The sequence below is a fragment of the Callithrix jacchus genome, chromosome 8, assembly GCF_049354715.1.
Source record: "Callithrix jacchus isolate 240 chromosome 8, calJac240_pri, whole genome shotgun sequence".
NCBI classification, from domain to species: Eukaryota; Metazoa; Chordata; class Mammalia; order Primates; family Cebidae; genus Callithrix; species Callithrix jacchus.
The window spans coordinates 20,233,556-20,253,961 of record NC_133509.1 but is presented as its reverse complement, the minus strand read 5'-3'; the positions used below and the strand labels follow the sequence as shown (position 1 = coordinate 20,253,961).

Genomic DNA, 20,406 nt, shown 5'->3' with positions numbered 1-20,406 from the left:
GGAGGCTAAGATGCCAGCCCCAGGACACAGACAGGGAGAACTCCTGCTCACTCTGGGGCAAAACACTCCCCACCACCACCAGAGAGGCAGCTCCTTCTGGGGTATGGGATGGTGAAGGGGCTAGCAGTGGCTCTGCCTCAGAAAATGTAAAGAGGAGCTAGACAGGTATGGGGTGTGGAGGGGGAGTAATAGGTGCTTTCAAACAGATATCAAGGTGTGGGGAGAGGAGGCAGGGAAGGCATCCTCGTGCATGTCACATGTCTGTGTCATGGGCTGGCACGCATGTGATGTTAAGCTAGCTCCTTTGCCTATTACACTTGCTCTTCAGATGACTGCCCTCTCTCCGTCTTCATCACTGACCTACTCCAGAATGTCTTCTCATCCTGACCTCTCAGTCACAGCAGTGACTTTGTCACATATTTCTGCTGACCACTTAGGAGCTGTCTGGGGACCAGGGTTGTGTCTGTCCTCTGACAAGTTAGAGGACCCCTCATAGCACAGGGCACTGGCCATTGCTTAAAGATAGATGAATGTTTCTGATTATAAAGGTAATATCTGCCTGTTATGGGGAAGGTGGGAAAGGTAGAAAGGTGGAATGGAGAAACTCAAAGTCACATAATCCCACACTTAGAAATCATCAATGTTAATGATTTAGTGAATTCTTTTTTTGTTTTATTTTTGGCAGTCTTTTCTTCCTCTGGCAGCAGTCTTCCATCCATCCATCTGTCCATCCATCTATCGGTCCACCCATCCATCCATCCATCCATCCATCCATCTATTTAACAAATAGATAAATAGATGTTACTGAGACTCCTCCCTACTCCCTATCCCTAAGATGTGTGTTCCCATCTTAGAAAAGGGAAGAGAAATCATTTCTGCCCTTGGGGAGCTCATAGCACTGGGAGCCCTAAGACTCATCCTGGGTCTGTCTGGTTGGGGGAATGGAGGGGAACTCCGGGAGAGCAGTGGAGCTGCCTCCTTCATCCCCTCCTCAGGGCTCCTGGGTCTCGGTGCTAGGCCTGTTTGGGAAGAAGGGAGAACCTTTAAAATCCCTTGTGTTGGAGGTGGTGTGGGGGGTGTCAAGGGGGGCATGCCCATAATGAGGAGGCTTATTATGGGTGGTTGGTTCTGCCCCCACCACCTGCACAGCTCAGGCTGGAAATGCAGTCACAGCCTTGGCTGCAGTCTTCAGCCACAAGGTCCCCCCACCAGCTGTCTCTCGTCCCATCCTGTCAGAGACTCCAGGCTCCCTGTTTCTTCTGGCCCATGTCTGTTCACCTGCCTTCTCCCCCACTTTCAATGCCTCCACTCTTTCTCTGCCACTTTTCCACCATGATCCTCAGCACCGGGTGGGGCTGCCTGCCGAGGGCTATTGCTGTGAGTATTGGGGTTTGGATGTGCTAAGTTCTTCCCTGATCATCGGAGGCTTGTGAAAGCCTGGTGGGAAGGAGTCTGTTTCAGAGGGCTGCCCATATCACGTGGCATCTGCTGGGCTCCCTGCCACTCAGCCTTTGGCACACACTCCTGAGGCACGCATGGCATGCACTCATCTGTTCACCCACCCCCCCATCCACTCATTCGTATGTTTTCACCCATTCACATCATTTATCAGGACCTACCATATAAAAGGTACTGTGCTGACTTCAGAGAGTCAGTAATGGCAAGTTAGACAGTCACACACACAGTTTCATTATAACATGATAAATACTATATGAGGGCAGTGCCCGTGAGGGGCAGCTAACCAGATTTCTAGGATACAAAAGCTTCCCAGGAGAAGTGATGCCTCCTGTGAACCAAGGGGTGTAGGTGGGCACAAGTGGGAAGAAGAGTTCCAGGCAGAGATGTCAGCATGTAGGAAAGCCCAGAGGCAAAGAAAGCGCCTGCACTGGGGACACCAGAGGCTGCTGAGTCTGCCTGCAGCAGAGTGTGCAAGGAGAGGAATGGGGAGCTTCAAGGAAGGAGAAAGAGGCAGAGTCCAGACGGGGAAAGGCCTTGGGGACGACAGTGAGGAATTTGGATTTCATTTGGGGAGTGGCGGGGAAAACAGAAGGATTTGGAGCTTGGCAAAGTGTGGAGAGTGGATTGGAGGAGGATGCTGGCCCCAGCCCTGACCCTGAAGCATGTGAGGTCTTGGGATGGCCAGGAGCTCAGCTGGGAAGCTGTTGAAATAGTCCCCATGGTGGGTTGATGGGACACATTGGATCCAAGGTGATGAAGTGTCGGAAGGCAAGGGAGATGGAAGAGTTGAGGATAACTCTGAATTTTCAATGCTATGCTTTTGGGTGCCTGGTGGTACCATTTTCTGGAAGCACACGAGTGTGAAGGAAGCTGTGAAGCTCTGTCTGAATATGGCAAAGGTGAGGTTCCTGTGGGACATCCAGGTGTAGACATGTAGTCAGCAAGTCAATGCATGACTGTAGAATTCAAGAGAGGCGTCTGGTTTACAAGGCAGCAGAATAACAAGGCCATGTGGGTCTGTGAAGTCACCTGGGAAGAGTGCATAGATGGGGAAGAGATGAGGGCCCCAGGGAGCAAAAACATGGAAAGGTCATGCCGAGGATAGGAGGCCGTTCAAGGGAAGGGAAAGGAGAGGCAACAAGAACAGAGAAAAGCCAGTGGAGTGGGCCACCTGGGAAGCCATGGAGGAGACTGTCTGCAGGGCAGAATGATCTATGGGCCAGATGATGCTAAAGGCCAGGGAGGAAATGGACTGGAAAGTGACCATTGGATTTAGCAGCAGGGTGCATATTGGTGACGTGCTGAGTAGTGGACGGCAGAATCGCTTCTCGGCCTTTTGGCTAAGATCAAGTGGGGGTAGAGAGGAGCATTGGGTGAGGGGCATGAAAGCGAATGTGGGGATGGTGACACCTACTTCAAGGAGACTGGGAAGAGATAAGACAGCAGGGTTTCAGGGAGGGATTTTTTTTTTCAAGTTTTGAGAGCTTCAAAGGAAAGCTGATGGGAAAGGATCAGTGGAGAGGGAGAGATGGAAGAGATAGGTGAGAGAGGGAAACTTCTGTAGATTAAGGTCCTTGGGGAGGAAAATGGGGATGGTATCAAGAGGGCAGGCAGGTAGAAGAGCTACTGATTCTCTTGTGACTGGGAGGAAGAGATGGGATGGGGGAGATGCTGCAAGGTGGCAGAAAGAGGAAGGGGACACTGTGGCAGCTTTTCTTTTCTCTGTGGCATAGGAAGTGGTGTTACCTGCTGACACTGAGAGAAAAAGTGGTGGCTTCAGAGTTTTGGGGAGAGAGGAAATAATTTGAAATAGCAGCTGTGGGGGAGGGGCAGGAGCATTTACTAGGGTCTCCTGGAAAGATGGGGGACAGAGGTGAGGGCCGTTAATGAGGCCGTGATGAGGACATTGAGGCATGAGGAGCTAAGAAACTTGGATATTTAGTAGGACTGGTCTGAGGCTGTGGGACTCTCTAAACAGCCCCCAAGTGAACGTGCAAAGGGTTGATGGTGGGCTGGGATTTCATGAAGGTGTTAGGAGGAGCATGGGAGTTAAAGGCACTGGTTTTAGAGAGGCAGATGAGCTGGACCATCGTTTCTGGGGTTGGGGGGTGGTTGGGAGGATGTGGGGGGGTTCTGATGGGAGGATCAGAGGAGGTGGCAGACTAGATATTCCCAGGACACTGAAGAACAGGTGCAGCACAACTGAATAGAAGAGCCAGGAGGAAAGCAGGGCAAGGAGTACTAGAGGATGGCAGAGATGCAGCAGTTGGAGGTGGTGGCATGGTCAAGGGTGCACTTTGGAATGGACCATTGAGGTGGGATTGTTAGAGTCAGGGAGGCAAGCTACCAAGAGGCCAGGGTGTTGTCTGGGTCGATTATATGGAGTAGAAGTCACCCAGGACGACAGGATTTGGAGTGGAATGGGAGGTTGTGAACCAGGTGCCAGCATTGTCAAGGTCCTTGAGGGTGGAAGATGGATGCTGGAAGGATGGCCAACAGGTGACAAGGATACCCCAAAGGTCTTGTAGACATTTCTACCACAGGCAGGAGGTAGCAGCAGTAGGGAGAAGGGAGGGTGCTGACTCACCCCTGACCCTGAGGTATGAGGGATTTGGGAGAGTGAAGTCCTTAGGACACAAGTAGGGTTCACTTAAGTGGGGCGCAGAGGGGTCTGGGAGTGAAGAAGTTAAGGATGCAGGTGCAATGGGAGAGAGCATGGGGGAGAGCTCTGGGAGGGAGACAAGGAGTTGGGGGAGGCACAGAGTTCAGGAGTAAGAAAATACCACCAGCCAGATTGATATTTCTGTAGAGTGGTTAGAAAGTAGGCCTCTGGAGTCAGGCTCCTTGGGTTTGAATACTTGGCCCACCATATATAGCAAATCTCTCAACTTCTTGTACCTCAGTCTCCTCATCTGTAAGATGGGCATAATCATAGTATCTACCTCATAGGGTTGTTTATGAGGATTAAATAAAGTAATCCAGATAAGGTGCTCAGATTAGTGCCTGGCAAATGGTAAGTGCCCAGCAAGTATTGACTGCCATCCTCCTCCAGGCTCACTGTCTTCACTGTCACCTTGGACAGGATCTTTGCTGGGTCTGGAAAGCCTGGGAAATGGAAAGATAACCCAGAGATCATATGAGTTGGAGGGGAAGAGAATGGAGGCTGGAGAACAGGAAGGAGGTGGGGGCAAGGGTCCAGGTGAGGGACAGGTGCAGAAGCCATCACAGATGCAGCTAGACTAGACATGGTGACTGCTGGGGGTGTTGCTCTAGGGGTGAGTAGGAGGTAAGAGGCAGCAGTAAGGGATGGCTGTGAGGTTTTGAGCCTAGATGATTCAAATGCAGACTGCCATTCAGCTTTGAGAAGGAGGATGCTGAGTTCAAGTCTGGACTTGTTGGCTGTAGGAGACAGCTGGCCCTCCAGGTGGATGCATTTTGCAGGCAGGTGGGAATGCAGATCTGGTGCTGGGAGTGGCGCTGAGTGGGAGCCGTTTGCAAAATGGCACTGAGTGTGCTGCTCACCTGGGAGAAAGCATGGAGACCCACAGGCTATAGTCAGCACTGCAGGGACATGGGCGTCTGAGACAAGGCCCCTGTCCTCCAGGAGCCCATGGTGTTTTGGGAGAGCCAAAACCAAGGCTCAGGCTGTGCAGAGGCTTCAGTGGTCAGAGTTGAAAAGGTAGTTTGAAAGGTGGAAAATATTTTAATGACCAAACAATGACATTCTTCTTCTTCCAGGTGATAGGATTCCCAATGGATATCATTTGTGCCAAAATGAATGCAAGAAAGTATGCGTGTGTGAAAATGGATGCATGTAGGAGGGCAAAAGACAAGAATGTGTTTACAAAAAATATATTCATGGTATTGCATGTCTGTGTGCATGTGTGTGCCTGTGTGCATGCATGCTCATGTCTGTGCATGTGCACATGTGCAAGCATGTATATATGTGCATATGTCCTCAAAGGTAAGTGTGGGTGTGTGTGGACAAGAGGCTGAAGGAGGTCATCCCTATGTGGGACCTCCACTTTTCCTACTTTCATTCTGTCACTGTTACCATCCTCTTTGGCCTCCAGGGAAGGAGAGGGCCCTTTGTCTAGTCTTTGAGTCCCTGAGTTCAGGGTCAGCCACCTCCTATCATGTCTTCCTCAGCTCCCTTGAGGCTATGAACTTCCTCTCACACCAAAACATGAAATTTCCAGATATCAGTGTAATGGGCTGCTTGGCTTTTTGCCATCCCTCATTCTTTCTGCATATGAGACCTGCCCCTCCAGTGTCAGCCTATAGGCTGCCTCTTCCTGCTGAGAGGCCACATGCCTGGGTGTACCCACTGGGATTGAGAGAAGACAGGTCTGGGAGCCTGGAGCTGAGCCTGGGCCGGGGCTTGCGGAGCCTAGTTTGTGTCTTCCTGGCTAGGACTCCTGTTAATTTAAAGAGTGCTGGGCTGGACGATTTGGAGAGACCAGGCCCCCTAATTCAGGCTTGTGCCAACTCCAGGATATCTGAGCATGGCTATGCCTTGCTTCCCTTCCAGGGCATGACACTCACCACCATGGATTTACACCCTGGATTGTGAGATTTATTCATGAGTGATTCTAGGGGTAGCCAGGTGTTAAGGGAGCATTGGGCATTCAGCTTGAGGCTTTGGAAATGTTACTCTTCCTTTCTTCGTTTTCCCTTCTATAGGACATGTCCGACCATGACTGACTGCAGATGGCCAGGGTGCTGTTAGCACTTGAGAGGTGTGCTACTTTCTCTACATCAGACAGCCCTAACATCAGGAACATAGGTCCCCCAGATCTCTTTGAGGAGATAAGAGAAGTCTTATCGTCTTCTCTTTTGTCTCTGGGGCAGGGGCTGCACCTGCCATGGTAGGCTGCCTTTCCACGGTGATGCAAAGGTGTCAGAAAGGCGTGTCTGCCTCCCACATCCCCCTAGGGTACCTATAACCCCAATAACTCAAACTCTGGAGTCCCAGAGACTTCTCCTAATCTTGCTTATGTCCCTCACTAGCTGTTTAGCCTAGGGCAGACACTTCTCTCTGAGCCTCAAGATCATCATCTGTAAAATAATAGCAGCCACAGTGCTGGTGTAAAGGATAAATGAAGTAATGCATGGAAAACACAAAGTAATTACTGTATACATGTGAAGTGTTTTGGGGTCTTCATGAATAAGGTCTTTTCAGGCACCAATGAGCTCCCAATAAAAATGCCCAGAGATATCAAGGAATCACTTGAGATGCTCCTGACAGCAGGATTAGAAATAAAGAGAGGCCACCAAGCTGAGCATGCCAGTGCAAAAGCGGTTGCCAGCTTCCTCTGGCTAAAGCCACTGAACGGAGCTGGCGGGCGTGCTGAGCGCTGTCCGTGGTGCTGAACGCCACATTTGGCTCTGGCAGACCCTGGCTTTCAGAGATCTGTGCAAGTATCTGGCAAGGAGTAAGGAAAGTTGTCCAGGAGGTAAAGGGCGGCCTCCAAAACCCAACTCCTCTCACCTCATCCAGAAGCACTTTCCAGGCCTCACCTTTCTAGGCCACTGGGATCCCGTTTTTATAGACACCTGGGCTCCTTGGGATGGTTCTTACATCATTACCCAATTGTCTTCCATCCAAGCCTTGTCCTCTGACCAGACCATGAGTCTCTGGAGGTGAGGGCATCTGTGTGCTGAGGCAAATAGGTCTGTCATCTGATTGCTGTGGAGACTCTGTAAGCTAACCCTTGCCTCCTGCTACCAGCTCTCCTGGCTCTGTTACAGGCTCCTCTGTGATCCCACTCCCAACAGATGTTTTGCTTTGGCTCTTCTCTAGGAGATTTGATCTTCCTCTCTCTTACCTCTCCTGCAAATTTATTGATTTGAATGATTTATTTACTCATTTCATAATATAGCTGGGCATAGGTCAGAGCATTTGACAGAAATCAATTGATTTCCTCCTTATGACAGTGCTGCTGGTCAGTGAGCAGATAAGAAAACTGAGGCATGGCATGGTAAAGTGACTTGCTAGTAAACAATGGAGCAGGAATCGAACCCAGGTTGGCTGGCTCCAGGGCCCATCCCTCCTCCAACCATGTTATGCTGTCTCTCCAGCAGCTCTCTGATATTCCAGGGTAGCAGTTTTTGGGGAAGAATGCTCCAGGACCCCGACCCCAGCCCAGATCAAGTGCTGGAAATATCCCTGAGCATCTGGAAGCTGAAGATTGAAACCATTAGTCAGAGTGCGAGGAAATGGGTGTTTTTGCCTTATGCAATTTAGTTTTATGAAGACCACTAAATGCAAACATTCTCCTGTTAATTACTGTCTCAAATTTGAACTGTAATTGAGGGAACTAGAGCTGGGGAGAGCGTAGAAACCCGTTGCAGTGACAGGCCTGCCCAAGTCAGCATTCCCAGACGCCTTGCACCCGCTCTGTTAATTTTAGAAACTCCTCCAGCCTGGGTGTATTATTAGCTTTATGTACAGAGGGCTACATGGCCTTCAGTGGCCTTTCTATGCACAGTTTAAAAAATTTGTTTTCTTTTGTTTTTCCCAAGAGGTTAAATGAAGAGAGATGACAGCAGAGTGTACAGAGGGGTGTTTGTGCCCTGTGCATGTGAATGGGGATACCTGTGTGTGGTGTCTAATGAGTGTACACAGCTGTCTTTGAGTGAGTTTCGTGTGGCTGGGTAGAGTGTTCCTGGCTCTAGGGTGCCCCATAGATGCTGAAACCATTCTCCTGGGGCCCATGACTCATTAGCAGATGTGCTGTGTTCTTTGTAGTGAAGTGTGAAGCTGAGGGTGGGTCCTCAGGCCTTAGCTGGGTTCTCTCAGCTGGCATATGGGTATTGGTACCACAGAAAGGAGTGGTAGGTCAGGGGGTAGAGAGGAGCTGAAGTTGGCCTCTTGGCACCTGGCCTTATCCCCCATGAGGCCCTGTCTTGAGGCCCTGAAGGGCTTGGCTTTAAGCAGAGCTGCAGGAAGCTGACTCTGGAAACTGCTCTTCGCCATGCAGGGTGATGTAGGACGGACGTCTCACCTGCCTTCAGTGAAACAGGCCCTACCCCCTCCTTGATTTACAGCCCCTCCTTGACTCACTTTTGAGTCTGGCAAACAAACAGACAATTCGCTGTGAAGTAATTTCTTTGCAAACCCGGAACTGCGCAGGTAGGGCACTTTGGTTTACGGTAGGACCCTATGAAGACTCGAGGAAAGCTTATCTCTTTCTTTCCCACTTGCTTCCTCCTGGCTTCCTTGCAGTAAAGAATCAAAGACGGCGGAAAGGTCATTTCTCCTGGGAGAAGACATGCTTATTTCTGCCTGACTTAATACCTTTATCTAGTATTGTGTAACTGTCTAAATTAACAGCAAAAAGAAACAGCTCTTCAGTGCAAGTTTTTGGTCTTGGGGCCAGCCCTAGGATGGGTGGTACCTGGTCCCTGGGAATAATTGGCTAAGCCTTCTGGATTGGGGTCTTGGCTACCTATGGTGTTTTCACACTCCAGAAGGCCCCCTGCTTGGTGAGTTGGGAGAAACCCAGCGTAGACCTGTGAGTTGGCGTTGTGCCTCCTTCTCATGCTGCTCAACCTCTCTGAGGCTTTGCCCTGAGACTCCCTCTGCGAAGGACTTGAAGGTGCCTGAGGCCTTAGGAGAAATGATTCTGGAAGCCCTGGGCTGGTCTCTTTCCATTGCATTGAGTGGTACCTCACTGGTGCCTGAAATCCCCCCATTAAATCTTCTGCTTTTGAAGTTCTCTCTCCCCCTCCACACCCCCATGTTGGGATGCAAGCCTCTGAGGGAAGGAGATGGTTAGACATTTTCTGATTATCAGGGATGGACTAAATAAGGGTGCTAGAGAACCAGTGTGGGAGAGGGCCAGATCAGAATGATAGGACTCATTGCACAGTAGGGAAACTGAGACCCAGAGTAGGGGGGCCCTACCGGATGTCACACAGCATGTTGATGACAAAGCTGGGGCTGGAGCCTGAGCCTCATGCCTCCCAGGCACTTGCTTCCTGTCTGCACCTCCCCTGCTCTTTTGTTGTGGTCTGTGGCATGTTTCCCTGACAGCCCATCTCAAGCCACAGCTGACCCTCAGGGAGAATGGGGCAGCCTAGCCTGAGCCTGGGGTGGTGTGGGGTGAGCTGCTGCTTTTGCTAAAGCAGCCTTTTGCTTCTCTCTGAGTGTGACTGATTTGCTTTTCAGCCTGACTCTCCCTGTGGGGTGGGGACAGGAAGACGAAGCTTGTCATTGGGGGTCTGGGGAACTCACAGAAGGGCAGCACGGAGGGTATCCTTAGTGAATGAAGAGCCTCTTACCACATCATTCCCTGTGCCAGTCTCCATATCTTGCCCTGGTACCCTTGTGCCTATCTTCCTATCTCAGAACCTCCCAAGACTTCTCTCTCCCTGTTGCTGTCCCTCAGACCTTCCTCCCTTAGTCTGTTACCTGTCCTCTCTCTCCTCCTGGTGACTGACCCCTGTGTCTCTGGGCAGATTTTACTGGGACCTGACCATGCTGCTCCTGATGGTGGGAAACCTGATCATCATTCCTGTGGGCATCACATTCTTCAAGGATGAGAACACCACACCCTGGATTGTCTTCAATGTGGTGTCAGATACATTCTTCCTCATCGACTTGGTCCTCAACTTCCGCACAGGGATCGTGGTGGAGGACAACACAGAGATCATCCTGGACCCACAGCGGATTAAGATGAAGTACCTGAAAAGCTGGTTCATGGTAGATTTCATTTCCTCTATCCCTGTGGACTACATCTTCCTCATCGTGGAGACACGCATCGACTCCGAGGTCTACAAGACTGCCCGGGCCCTGCGCATCGTCCGCTTCACGAAGATCCTCAGCCTCTTACGTCTCTTACGCCTCTCCCGCCTCATTCGATATATTCACCAGTGGGAAGAGGTGAGTGGTCAGTGCACATCTCTTGGGGGATAGGCCATCCCCTCCAGAGCGGGTGAGGAACTGGCAGGGAACCTCAGGTCACTGGGCATGGGCTGTCAGATTGTGGCAGGCACACCTGCTCCAAGAGGACAAATACTAGTAATTTCTTGACCTCTTATCATGTGCTGGATACTTTACATGCAGTATCTCAATGAAGTCCATAACATCTATAGAGGGAACCATAGAGGGAACCATATAGGTACATGTATATACTCATTTTTTACTTACATGAAGAAGCAGAGAGACAGAAAGATTAAGTGACTTATACAAGGTTGCACAATTAGTAATTTGTGAACCTGGAATGTGAACTTAAGCTGATCACCTCCAGAGCCCACCTTGTTAACCACTGCATTATGTTGTAGGGTTTGTAAACCTATAAGCTTGTTGGGGACAGGCAGGGAATGGGGATGGTTTGAAAGGGCCAGTTGGGGGACAGTAGACAGTGTGGTGGATGAGAAGAACTAGAGAACATATCCTCCGTCTATATTGGTGGCCTCTATGCAGCTCCAGCTGATTTTTGTCAAGTAGGAATGGGCCCAGGGTTGCTAGATCTACAGCATTATGAGAAATGGAAGTCTGGATTTTTGTACAAATTTTGTTGTCAACTATCTTAGCTTGGGGTCTTCCTGAGCAGACCCTGAGACAAAGATTTGCATGAAAGTGATTTTTTTGGAGATGCATTCCCAGGAAAAACTGGTAAGGGGCTGGCAGAGAGGGACATGGACAGGCAGGAAGCCAAGCAATGGTTGGACATTGTTGGAGGGCATTGTTGGAGGGCAGTTTGGCTCAGCCCCACGGGGATCTGGGGATGGTGTGTGCCACACCTTGGAGTTGCCCAATCAGGGCAAGGGAGTTGGGATTTTTCTATCCCCTTACCTGTTCAGGGCACCGCCCTCCCTCAGGATTCATAGCCAAAGCAGTTTCCAGCAGCCTCTGACAAATGGTGCGGCCGCTGGCTGTAGAGGGTGAAATCACGTGGGCAGCCTGGAGTCTTGTGCTCAGAAACTGTAAAGGATCCTAGGGGCTGTGGACACCAGCTACAGGAGGAAAATAAAACATTGAAAAAGAACTGGGTGGGCCAACTCCGTTCTGAACAAACCTCACTGATCCGTGGGCTGAAACAGTCGTCTACAGCAAAGGAGCTAAAAGCCGCACTGGGAGGAAGAGCAGCTGACCTTGCCAAGTGCTTCGGTCTGTGTCTGCCACCCACCCAAGTTACACGACTTGGCAGGCCAGCCTGGAGGCCCCACTGTCTCTGTCAGGCAGCCCACCTTGGGGTCAGGGGGACTGTGGGCTGGACAAGCTTCTGTGAAGGGTCATTTCCCACCCCATCCCTGTGCCACGTGACTGACTTCCCAGCTTCCAGGACCCTGGTTGCCTGGGCAGAAGTTCCCATGCTCAGGACATGAAGCCCCCCATCCCTACCCCCACCCCCAGCAGCCGCCTGGGCCTTGGCTGGCAGTCCCCATGGCTGATGGTAGAGGCGCAGGCAGATTCAGGTCAGAGGCGTCATGAACACACGTGCCATGGGAGAAGTGTGTGCACCAGTTTGGCAGTGTCGCTCCATGGCAGAAATTCTCTTTGGCTTGGAAAATTTGCATTACTTATGCTGACAGAGAGGGGCCACGACTTCCCCAAGGTCATGCCGTTAGACCTCTGGTAGAACTGGGGCAGAATCCAGCTAGCTCTCTTGGTCCCCAGCATATAGTGTGGGCTGTCCCTGTCTGGTGAGTGGAATGGCACATTTAAGACCCGAGTTAAAATCCCAGCTCCACACTGCCTAGCTTTGGGTCCACTTTGCCTCTCTGTGCCTCAGTCTCTTTATCTGCAAAATGGGTATAAGTAGTACCTGATGTTTATAAAGCCTTAGCATGAACCCTGGTGCAGAAGAATTGTTTAATATATGTCCCTTTTGGCCAGGTGTGGTAGCTCACACCTGTAATCCTAGCACTTTGGGAGAGACTGAGATGGGTGGATTGCTTGAGGCTAGGAGTTCAAAACCAGCTTGACCAACATGGTGAAACTCTGTCTCTACTAAAAATACAAAAAAATTAGCCAGGCATGGTGGCGGGTGCCTGTAATCCCAGCTACTCAGAATGCTGAGGTAAGAGAATTGCCTGAACCTAGGAGGTGGAGGTTGCAGTGAGCCGAGATCACACCACTGCACTCCAGCCTGGGCAACAAGAGCGAAACTCCATCTCAAAAAATACATATATATGTGTGTGTGCGTGTGTGTGTGTGTGTGTGTGTGTGTGTATATATATATATATGTATATATCCCTCCCTACCCAGTTGTCTTAGTAGCATTTCCTTGGTTCCTCACACCTCGCTGGCAAGAGAAACAGGGCAAGGTTGTTATCCCCATATGTCAAATGAGGAAACCGAGGATCAGAAAGGCCAGCTGCCCCAGTTGTAGGGATTTTGGCCTGGGCCTCCTGTCTCCTGGTACCATGCACTTCCCGCTTTCTCGGATGGAAGGGGAATGACTTTGATTCTATTACTGTTCCCTCTCATGGCTGGGGTGCCTCCATGGGGACTGGACTTCATTCAGTCTAGCCAGTGCTTGCTGGGCACCCACCTGTGCTGTCCTGGGTGGGCACTGCGATCAAAGGACCAGGATGACTGCTGGCAGAGAGTGGGAGGCAGTGGCTGGGGAGGAGATCTGTGCGACAGGTCGAGTTGCAGACACCTGTGGGACAGAGGTGTGCACAGATGTGGCAGGTGGTCTGAGCTGAGGGCTGAGACGGGACAGTGGCTCTGGAGGGTGGTGGCTGGGTCCACTCTGAGGGGCTGTGAAGGAAGGATGGAGGCATGTTTCCCCTCACTCCCCGACACGCTTTTTTCCTTGTTTCCATCCCAGATGGAAATGTAGGACCAGGTTGGCTCCCTCAGACCCTGAGAAACCCCCACCCTTCTGTGAGTCTTGGACCCACAGCTAGACTGTCATGGAAGGCAGAGACGTGCCAGCTCTTTCCCTCCTCTGGCATCCATTTGTGTCTCCAGGCCTCAGCCCTACCCCAGGGGCCGACCTTACTCCTCCAGGGCCTGGAGGCTGTGGTCTTTTGTAGGATTTGGTAGAGATGCCAGTGGCTGTGCAGGGTGAGTCCTGGGGCAAAGCTAAGCTTGTCTTTCATGTCCCCACGTTATGCATCCTGGGAGCTCAGGCCTGGGGCTCCTGTCCCCACTGCCAGCCTGGCCTGGCTACCCTCTGGGCCACCCAGAACTGGTCAGGCACTGGTCCTGGCCATTCTGATGGGGAGGCAGAAGCCCCAGAGGCCTTGGGTCAGGCCTCTGAACTGGATGTGCCGCCCCATCTCACGGGCAGGAAGGAGATCCCAGGAGGCCAGATGGATGACTCTCGCCCTTCCACACACACCCTTATCTCTCCTACCAGCTGGGGAGAAAATTGCTTTGAGCTAGTTTCTGCCGGGCACACCGCCCAGCCTAGGGCTCTCACTGAACCTCTGGTAATGGGTTGGGGTTTCCCAGCTGGCCCCAGGAACCCTGTCTCCAGGACCGTAACAGGCTACTCCAGCCCAGGGGCTTCTCCCCAGAGGCAGCAGCAGAAAGACCCTTTGAAGCCCTAGGTCCACATGAGAGCTGGGGAGAGAAGTATTCAGTACAGAAATCCTGCCCTAATCTCCTCTTTCAAGTCCCTCTGTGAGTCTCTTTCCTCCTTTGGGCCTCAGTTTCCCCACTTGTCAGGTACATGCTGATGTTCTCTGAAGCTGTGGCTCCCTGGGGCCCAGTCCCCAGCTCCCATCTCGCTTGGCGAAATTTATGTTAGCTGATCCTGAAGACCCTGTGGTAGCTCACAGGGCATGAAGGAGGATGCCCTGGGGTGGGGCTGGAGAGCTTACCTCCCACAGACTGGGGAAAGCTCGCTCCAGGCTGCTGCCTGGTGAAGCTGAAAGAAGCTAGGCTCTTGTCCCCAGGCTTCCACTGCCTCCCCTGGCCGGGCCCAGACCAAGCCCCCAGGAGATCCCCTAAGTGCTGGTGGCAGTGAGGCAGTCTTTTGAATCAGCATAGGTGGAGTGGTCTAGGGCAGGCATGGGCCGCCATCTTGGATGCCAGTTTCTGCCTCCATTCTGGGTGATCTGGGTCAGCAGACTCCCTCCCTAGCCTCTCCAGCCACGTCTCCTCCCTCCCTCCGAGGTGTGAGCTTTTTCCAGGCATAGAGGCTATTGTTAGAAACCATGGTTACCCCTTACCCTGCAAGGCCCAGCACTCCAGTGACCCATCCCAGAAGCTTCTCTCCCTCAGCAGCCTGAAATAGCCAAAGAGGGGCTGGAGGCAGGAGGCCAGCCGGGGCTGCTGTGTGGCCTCTGATGAGTACCCTCGTCCGGTGGGCCTTGATTGCCTAATCTCAGAATCAGGTGCTTGGCATCTTTGAGAAGTGGAGATGACGCGGAGGGGTGGTCCTAGGGCGTGGGTCCCAGCCCTGTCTCCTGCGCCCAGGAAGGGACCCAGTGTGACCCTCAGTGCAGCCACCTTCAGGCTTCACCCGGGTTGCACATGCACCAGCTGCTCCGCCAGGCCTGGGATTGCCGTCTTCAACACAGACACTTGTTCTTGAGACGCAGGTGGAAGTTGGTTGTTCTTCCATGAGGAGAAAATGAATCCACAGGCGGGGCATTCAGTCAGGAAGAGGCCTTGGTGGAAAGAGCGGCAGCCTGACCTCCAATTTCTGGTCTCTCCTCAAGACTGAGAAATCAACTCTTTGTTTGGAGGGCTACGAAAGAGAGGGAAAGAAAGGAACCAACATGTCCTGAGTGCCTACCCTGTGCCAGTGGTGGCTATGATCTCACCTGACCCCCATGGTAGCCCTGAGAACTGGCAATTACTGACCTATTCCACAGCTGAGGAAACTGAGGCTTAGGGTGGAAAAGGCAGTTTCCACCCATGGTGGAAGATGTGTGGCTCTGTCCTTGCACTGCAGTTGAGAAACTGCAGAAGGACTGAGAGCAGGGCTTCCCCAAGTGCTGCATGTGGCAGAGCGAGCTGCCCAGACCGCCTGCCTGGCAGGCCCTGAAGGGGCCTGGAAATGAAGGTGCTCAATCCCTGAAGTTAGAACTAACATTATAAGAAAGAGTTTTAATGAAATATAAAGAGCAAGGCAAATATTTGCCTGGTGCAACTGACTCTTGGGTAGCCTGTGGCCCCAGCCAACAGTGGGGGGACACCAGTGTTTAGCAGCCTCTCCCAGCAACGTCCAGCCTTGCTCTCAGCAACCACGTCCTGGGTGCTAGAGAGTGGTGCAGGTGAGGTGAGTGTCCTCAGATCTAGGGCACCCCCAACCTCAATGGATGTGCCCCCACCAGCTCTTCCCAGGCAGCTCAGATTGGCGGGGTTGGTGCTCTAGCTTTGTGGTGTCTGAAAACCATCTGCAACATGCTCCTCCAGCCCTCTCACCTGCACCCACCACCCCAGTGCTGCAGTCCTCCTCACTGCAGTCCTAGCCTTCACCACCACCATGCTCTCAGTAGGACACAGAAGTCTGTGTCCCCTGCAGGAGAAGGCACCTTGCTTCCTCCCACAGGGACAGGGGCAGGTTCCCTGTGGACTGCATCTGCCCAGAGCGGGTGCCTTTTAGTTCTTCAAATGCCTATACTAGCAGGAGCCCTGCCTACCACCATTCTTGTCACTGTCATCATCGCCTCCACCATCATTGCGAAGCCCTTCTCAGCTCCTGAAGCCTTACCACACGCTCTGTGCCATGTTCATTGCTGAGATCGTGGTACAGGCAAATTTAGACAAGGACCCGATCTTGGAAGAAAAGGAGGTCATTGCAGGAAAAGGCACACCCCTCTTTAAGGCCCAGCATGATCTGTCCAGAATAGCAGTCATTGTGGTCTGGGACTCTTTCTAGCATGGCCGGAGGCTTTCTTAAGCTCCCATATGGTACCCACTCATTCATTTAGACATATGTGCATTTATTCAGGCAATCAGCAGATATTTCTGATACCTGCTTATGCTAAGCATGGAGGAACACAGAAGTGAGAAATAGAGAAGAGCCCTGCCTCGTGCAGCAGCACACAGTCGGTGAATGTCATTTCAGATGGTGAGAACTCCAGGAAGGAAATATATCAGGGTGAAGAGTCATGGTGAGAATGGGAAGGGAGGGCCCTTGGCTGTGTGACACATGGGGAAGGAAGTGTCCTTCCTTCCCATGGAAGTGGCTTCTGAGCCCAGACAGGATGACAAGAAGGAGCTGGAGGCAACACGCAGGCAGATGGAAGAGCAAGCTCAGTACCAAGGCCCTGGGGTAAGGGTGCACTGGCCTGAGGCTTTAAGGACATGAATGAAGGCCACTGTGGCCAGAGATGGCTTGGGGCAGAGTCGGGGAGGCCAGTAGTTGGGGACCAGGACGCCGAGGGCCACAGTTGACAGTTGGAGCATATTCACTTCACAGCAGTGAGGAGTCATTGGAAGGTTTATGGTAAGAGGGTGACATCGTCTGATTTATATCTCCAAGAGGTCTTTCTAGATGCTTGGTTGAGAATGGCTTGGAGGGGTGGGAAGCCTCATCAAGTGGTTGGGGCCATTATCTTGGGGGTGTTTAGATTGGGGTCATATTGGGATTGGAGGGAAGTAGATGGCTTTGAGATGTCCATTTAGGCAGTGGAGCCTAAAGGACCTGGATTGCTGGTGGATGGGATGTGGGGAGGGGTGAGAGACTCATGGCTGGCTGGTGGGCTTTTGTCACTCAGCCTCATGAACGGCAACACCAGCTGTGAGATGGAAACAGTTTTTGGATGATGTGTCCATGTAGAGATAGACTGAGACAGCTGGACATATGAGTCCATGTGTGTCACTCTTAGAGTCCACCCGTGTCTCAGGCATGACAGAAGCAAGGAACTGGGGGTGTCCCAGGGCTTGAAAGGAGCACAGGGAAGGTCACCTTCATCAGAGGAGGAGCATTGCCAAGCTCCACAGCCCCTTGTGATAGGGGCAACACAGTTGCATCCTGGGGTGCCCCTCAGCCAGGGAGACCCCAGTCAGGGTGTTTCCAGAGATGCCCTAGACTTTGATACCCTCAGCAGCTAAAGAAACCTTCAGCAGAATGCCTGCTGCCGGGGTGGGTGAATGGTGTGCTTGTGGCTGTGGGCTCTGCCACCAGCTGTGCTGTCCAGCCCCACAGGAACATCTGGGCTGGGGGTGCTCACAGCCTGGACCGGCCTCTCTCCTGACCTCCCCAGTGTGCCCTGCTTGGCTTCCTCTGTTGCTGGGTTTCTACACACATGTTCCCGAGTCCCTTTCCTGGGTGTGGCTTCCTTCCCCAGCCAGACTGTGAGCTCTGGGCAAGCAAGGGCAAGACGTTCCTCCCTGATATGGAGGGGAGCTTTCTTGGGCACTGACACAGGCTGACTTCCGGAGGCATGACATAGACATTTGGGTCCCTCTGAGGGCACTGCCCCAAGCTCCAGGGAAGAAGGGCCCCGCTGGCCCACACTCCAAAGGGCTCCTCTCCCCACAGTGAGGAGTCTGATCGGGGGGAGGGGGGCGTTCTTTGCAACTCTTGACCACACTTGGGTACCCTGCATTCCTGGCACAGACACCTCTAAGCTTGCTGCCAGGGCCTGAGCAGGCCCCTTCCCAGGCTGCATCCTGAGGGGACTGTCCTGCCTCTGTGCCCACCCCTTGACCCACTTACAAGTGGCTGTTCATAGGAGTGGCATGGATGTAGCTTGGCTGTGGGCCAGGGTCCCCCACTGGGGGACACAGTCAGGGAAGAGAAGGGTGGTGGGGTGTGCTCTGGTGTGATTTTCTAAGAGTTCTCATTTCAAGCCCAGCCCTCCAGGGCAGTATGATGGTGCCTTCTTGTCAAGGTAGGAGGATGGAATATATTTCCTTTAACAGTCTGTTGGCTTCACTTACAACTTTAAACATCCAAATCTGTGGCTTGTGGAACTTGATTTACCTCTTGTCCTGGACTCTCCAATGCTGGGGCAGGCCTGCCTCATTACCCCAGCTCAGCACTCGGCCCCGTGCCTCGGGGAGGCTGCCGCCCTGTCCCCACAGGCCCCCATCTGTGCCTTCAGCGTCCTTGGCCTCCTGTGCTGCTTTCCCCTCTGTGGCAGAGGGCTGGGTTCTGAAGGCTGCTGTCTCAGTCAGCTCAGCCTGCAGCAACATGAACACCAGAGGCCGTGGGGCTGAAACAACAAACACTGCTTCCCACAGCTCTGGAGGCTGGAAGTCTGGGTTGAGAGTCTCAGCACAGGGGCTTCCGGTGAGTCCTTTTTTTCTGACTTATAGACGGCTGCCTTTCTCTGTGCCCTCACAGGACAAAGAGTGACCGTCTCCGTCTGGTCTCTATATAAGGGCATCCATCCCACTCATGAGGGTGCCAACTTCATGACCTGATGACCTCCTGAAGGCCTCATCTCCAAATGCCATCACATCAGGGATTAGGAATTCAACACAGGACTTTGGGAGGGACACAGGTGCAGTCCCAGTGGCTGGGAGGTGAAGGTGCTTAATAATAATGACCCCAGCCTTCGTCTATGGTGGGTGTACCCAGAGCTCTTTCTTAGCTAGTTTAATTCACAAGCAGCCTTGCAAAGCCGGAGTCACATGTCTAGCTTATTTGAGTTGGGGAGGCTGAGGCGGCATGGTGGGGAGGTGGGTGCAGAGGATGGCTGGCTCTGAGACTGAATGATCCTGTGTTGCTCACCCTCCCCAAGCGCCTGGTGTCTTAGCTCACACACCAGGGGGCTGGACAAGCTGGGGAGCTAGTGGCATCCTGGTCAGCCAAGGCAAAAAGGTTAGGATTTGATCAAGGTCACAGACATGTCAAGTCCACCTAAGCGTTACGGAGGTAAAAGTGGGATCTTCCCCTAGGCTTGTGCTGGGGGCTCTGATGCTCAGGGACCTCTGGGGAGAGCCTCAGGGCCTCAGGATCTAGGTCCCTGAGTGCAGCCACAGAGAATGGACCAGAGACCCCAGCTTTGTACTCAGATCTGCTCTGCGTCCCAGACCAGGCCCCAGCCCAGCCACAGACCAGCCTGCCCTCCTGCGCCCACCATTCCTTCCAGGCCATGGCAGAGGCTGAGCGGTGTCGACGCAGTCAGGAGCTCAGACGCTGACAGGCCAGAGCTGGTCTGTGCCCCAGTGGTGCTGGGCTGCAGGGCACACAGCACCATCCAATCATCGCACTGAATGCAGGGCCTGGGGAGGCGAGAAGCTGGGAAGTCCTGCCTGGCCTTTGGTCCAGCTTGCTCTGAATCTGGGTGCATCATTCAGCCACTTTGGGTTTGAGTTGTTTTATCCACAAAACGGAACTACTGAGAGCTACCTTTCCTCACTAGGTTAATCTAATAATCTAATATGGTGGCTACAGGCCTCATAATCGGGCAGACCTGGCTACAACATCTGGCCCTTTCACTGCCACCATCATCTTGGGCAAGTTCCTTTACTTCTCTGAGCCTTGGTATAAAATGGATGAACAAGATCTTCAGCAAAGGATGTTTGTGAGTTTAAATAGAGGATGGCTGTGGAATTTCATTTCCACAGTCAGGTGTGGCACTGTTGTCCCCTCTGTCACCAGGGCCATGGGGTAATGATGGGAAAAGCTTAAGCTACCATACCCCACGAACCTTCTGCTATCTACTTCATGCTGAAAAGACTCAACTTTGCAGCTGGGACACTCGGGGTCATGCCCTCGATGGGGGCCACAGGTGGGCGTGACTGCAGGTGATGGGCTGTGGACAAAAGGTATTCATCTTTGGTCACTAGTATCAGAATATCCTGCCACTAGCTATAGGGCTGGAGCTGGAAGACCAGCAGACAGGGGCTGACATTTCTAGGCTCTTTCTCTTTGGGCCTAATTTCTACATCTGAAATGGGCTTCAGCTAGGTTTCTGTGGCGTTGGACTCAGCCCCCCTCCAACACGGATGTCTTTGCCTGGAAATAGTATGGAGGGGTCAGAATGGGGGTTAGGTGGCTAGAGCCATTCCAAAGTCTCCCAGGCCACAGAAGCCAGGCCAGAACTTCCAGAGACTTTGCTCTAGACTTGCCTCCA

At 52.5% G+C, this 20,406-nt stretch overlaps 1 protein-coding gene across 1 annotated transcript in view; it reads left to right on the top strand.

Moving 5' to 3' along the window:
• HCN4 (hyperpolarization activated cyclic nucleotide gated potassium channel 4) overlaps positions 1–20,406 on the top strand; it is a 48,550-nt gene that overhangs the window by 15,424 nt on the left and 12,720 nt on the right. The window contains exon 2 of the mRNA XM_035259167.3: positions 9,922–10,345. Within this exon, the coding sequence (XP_035115058.1) occupies positions 9,922–10,345 (424 nt within the window). The remainder of the gene's footprint in view (positions 1–9,921; positions 10,346–20,406) is intronic.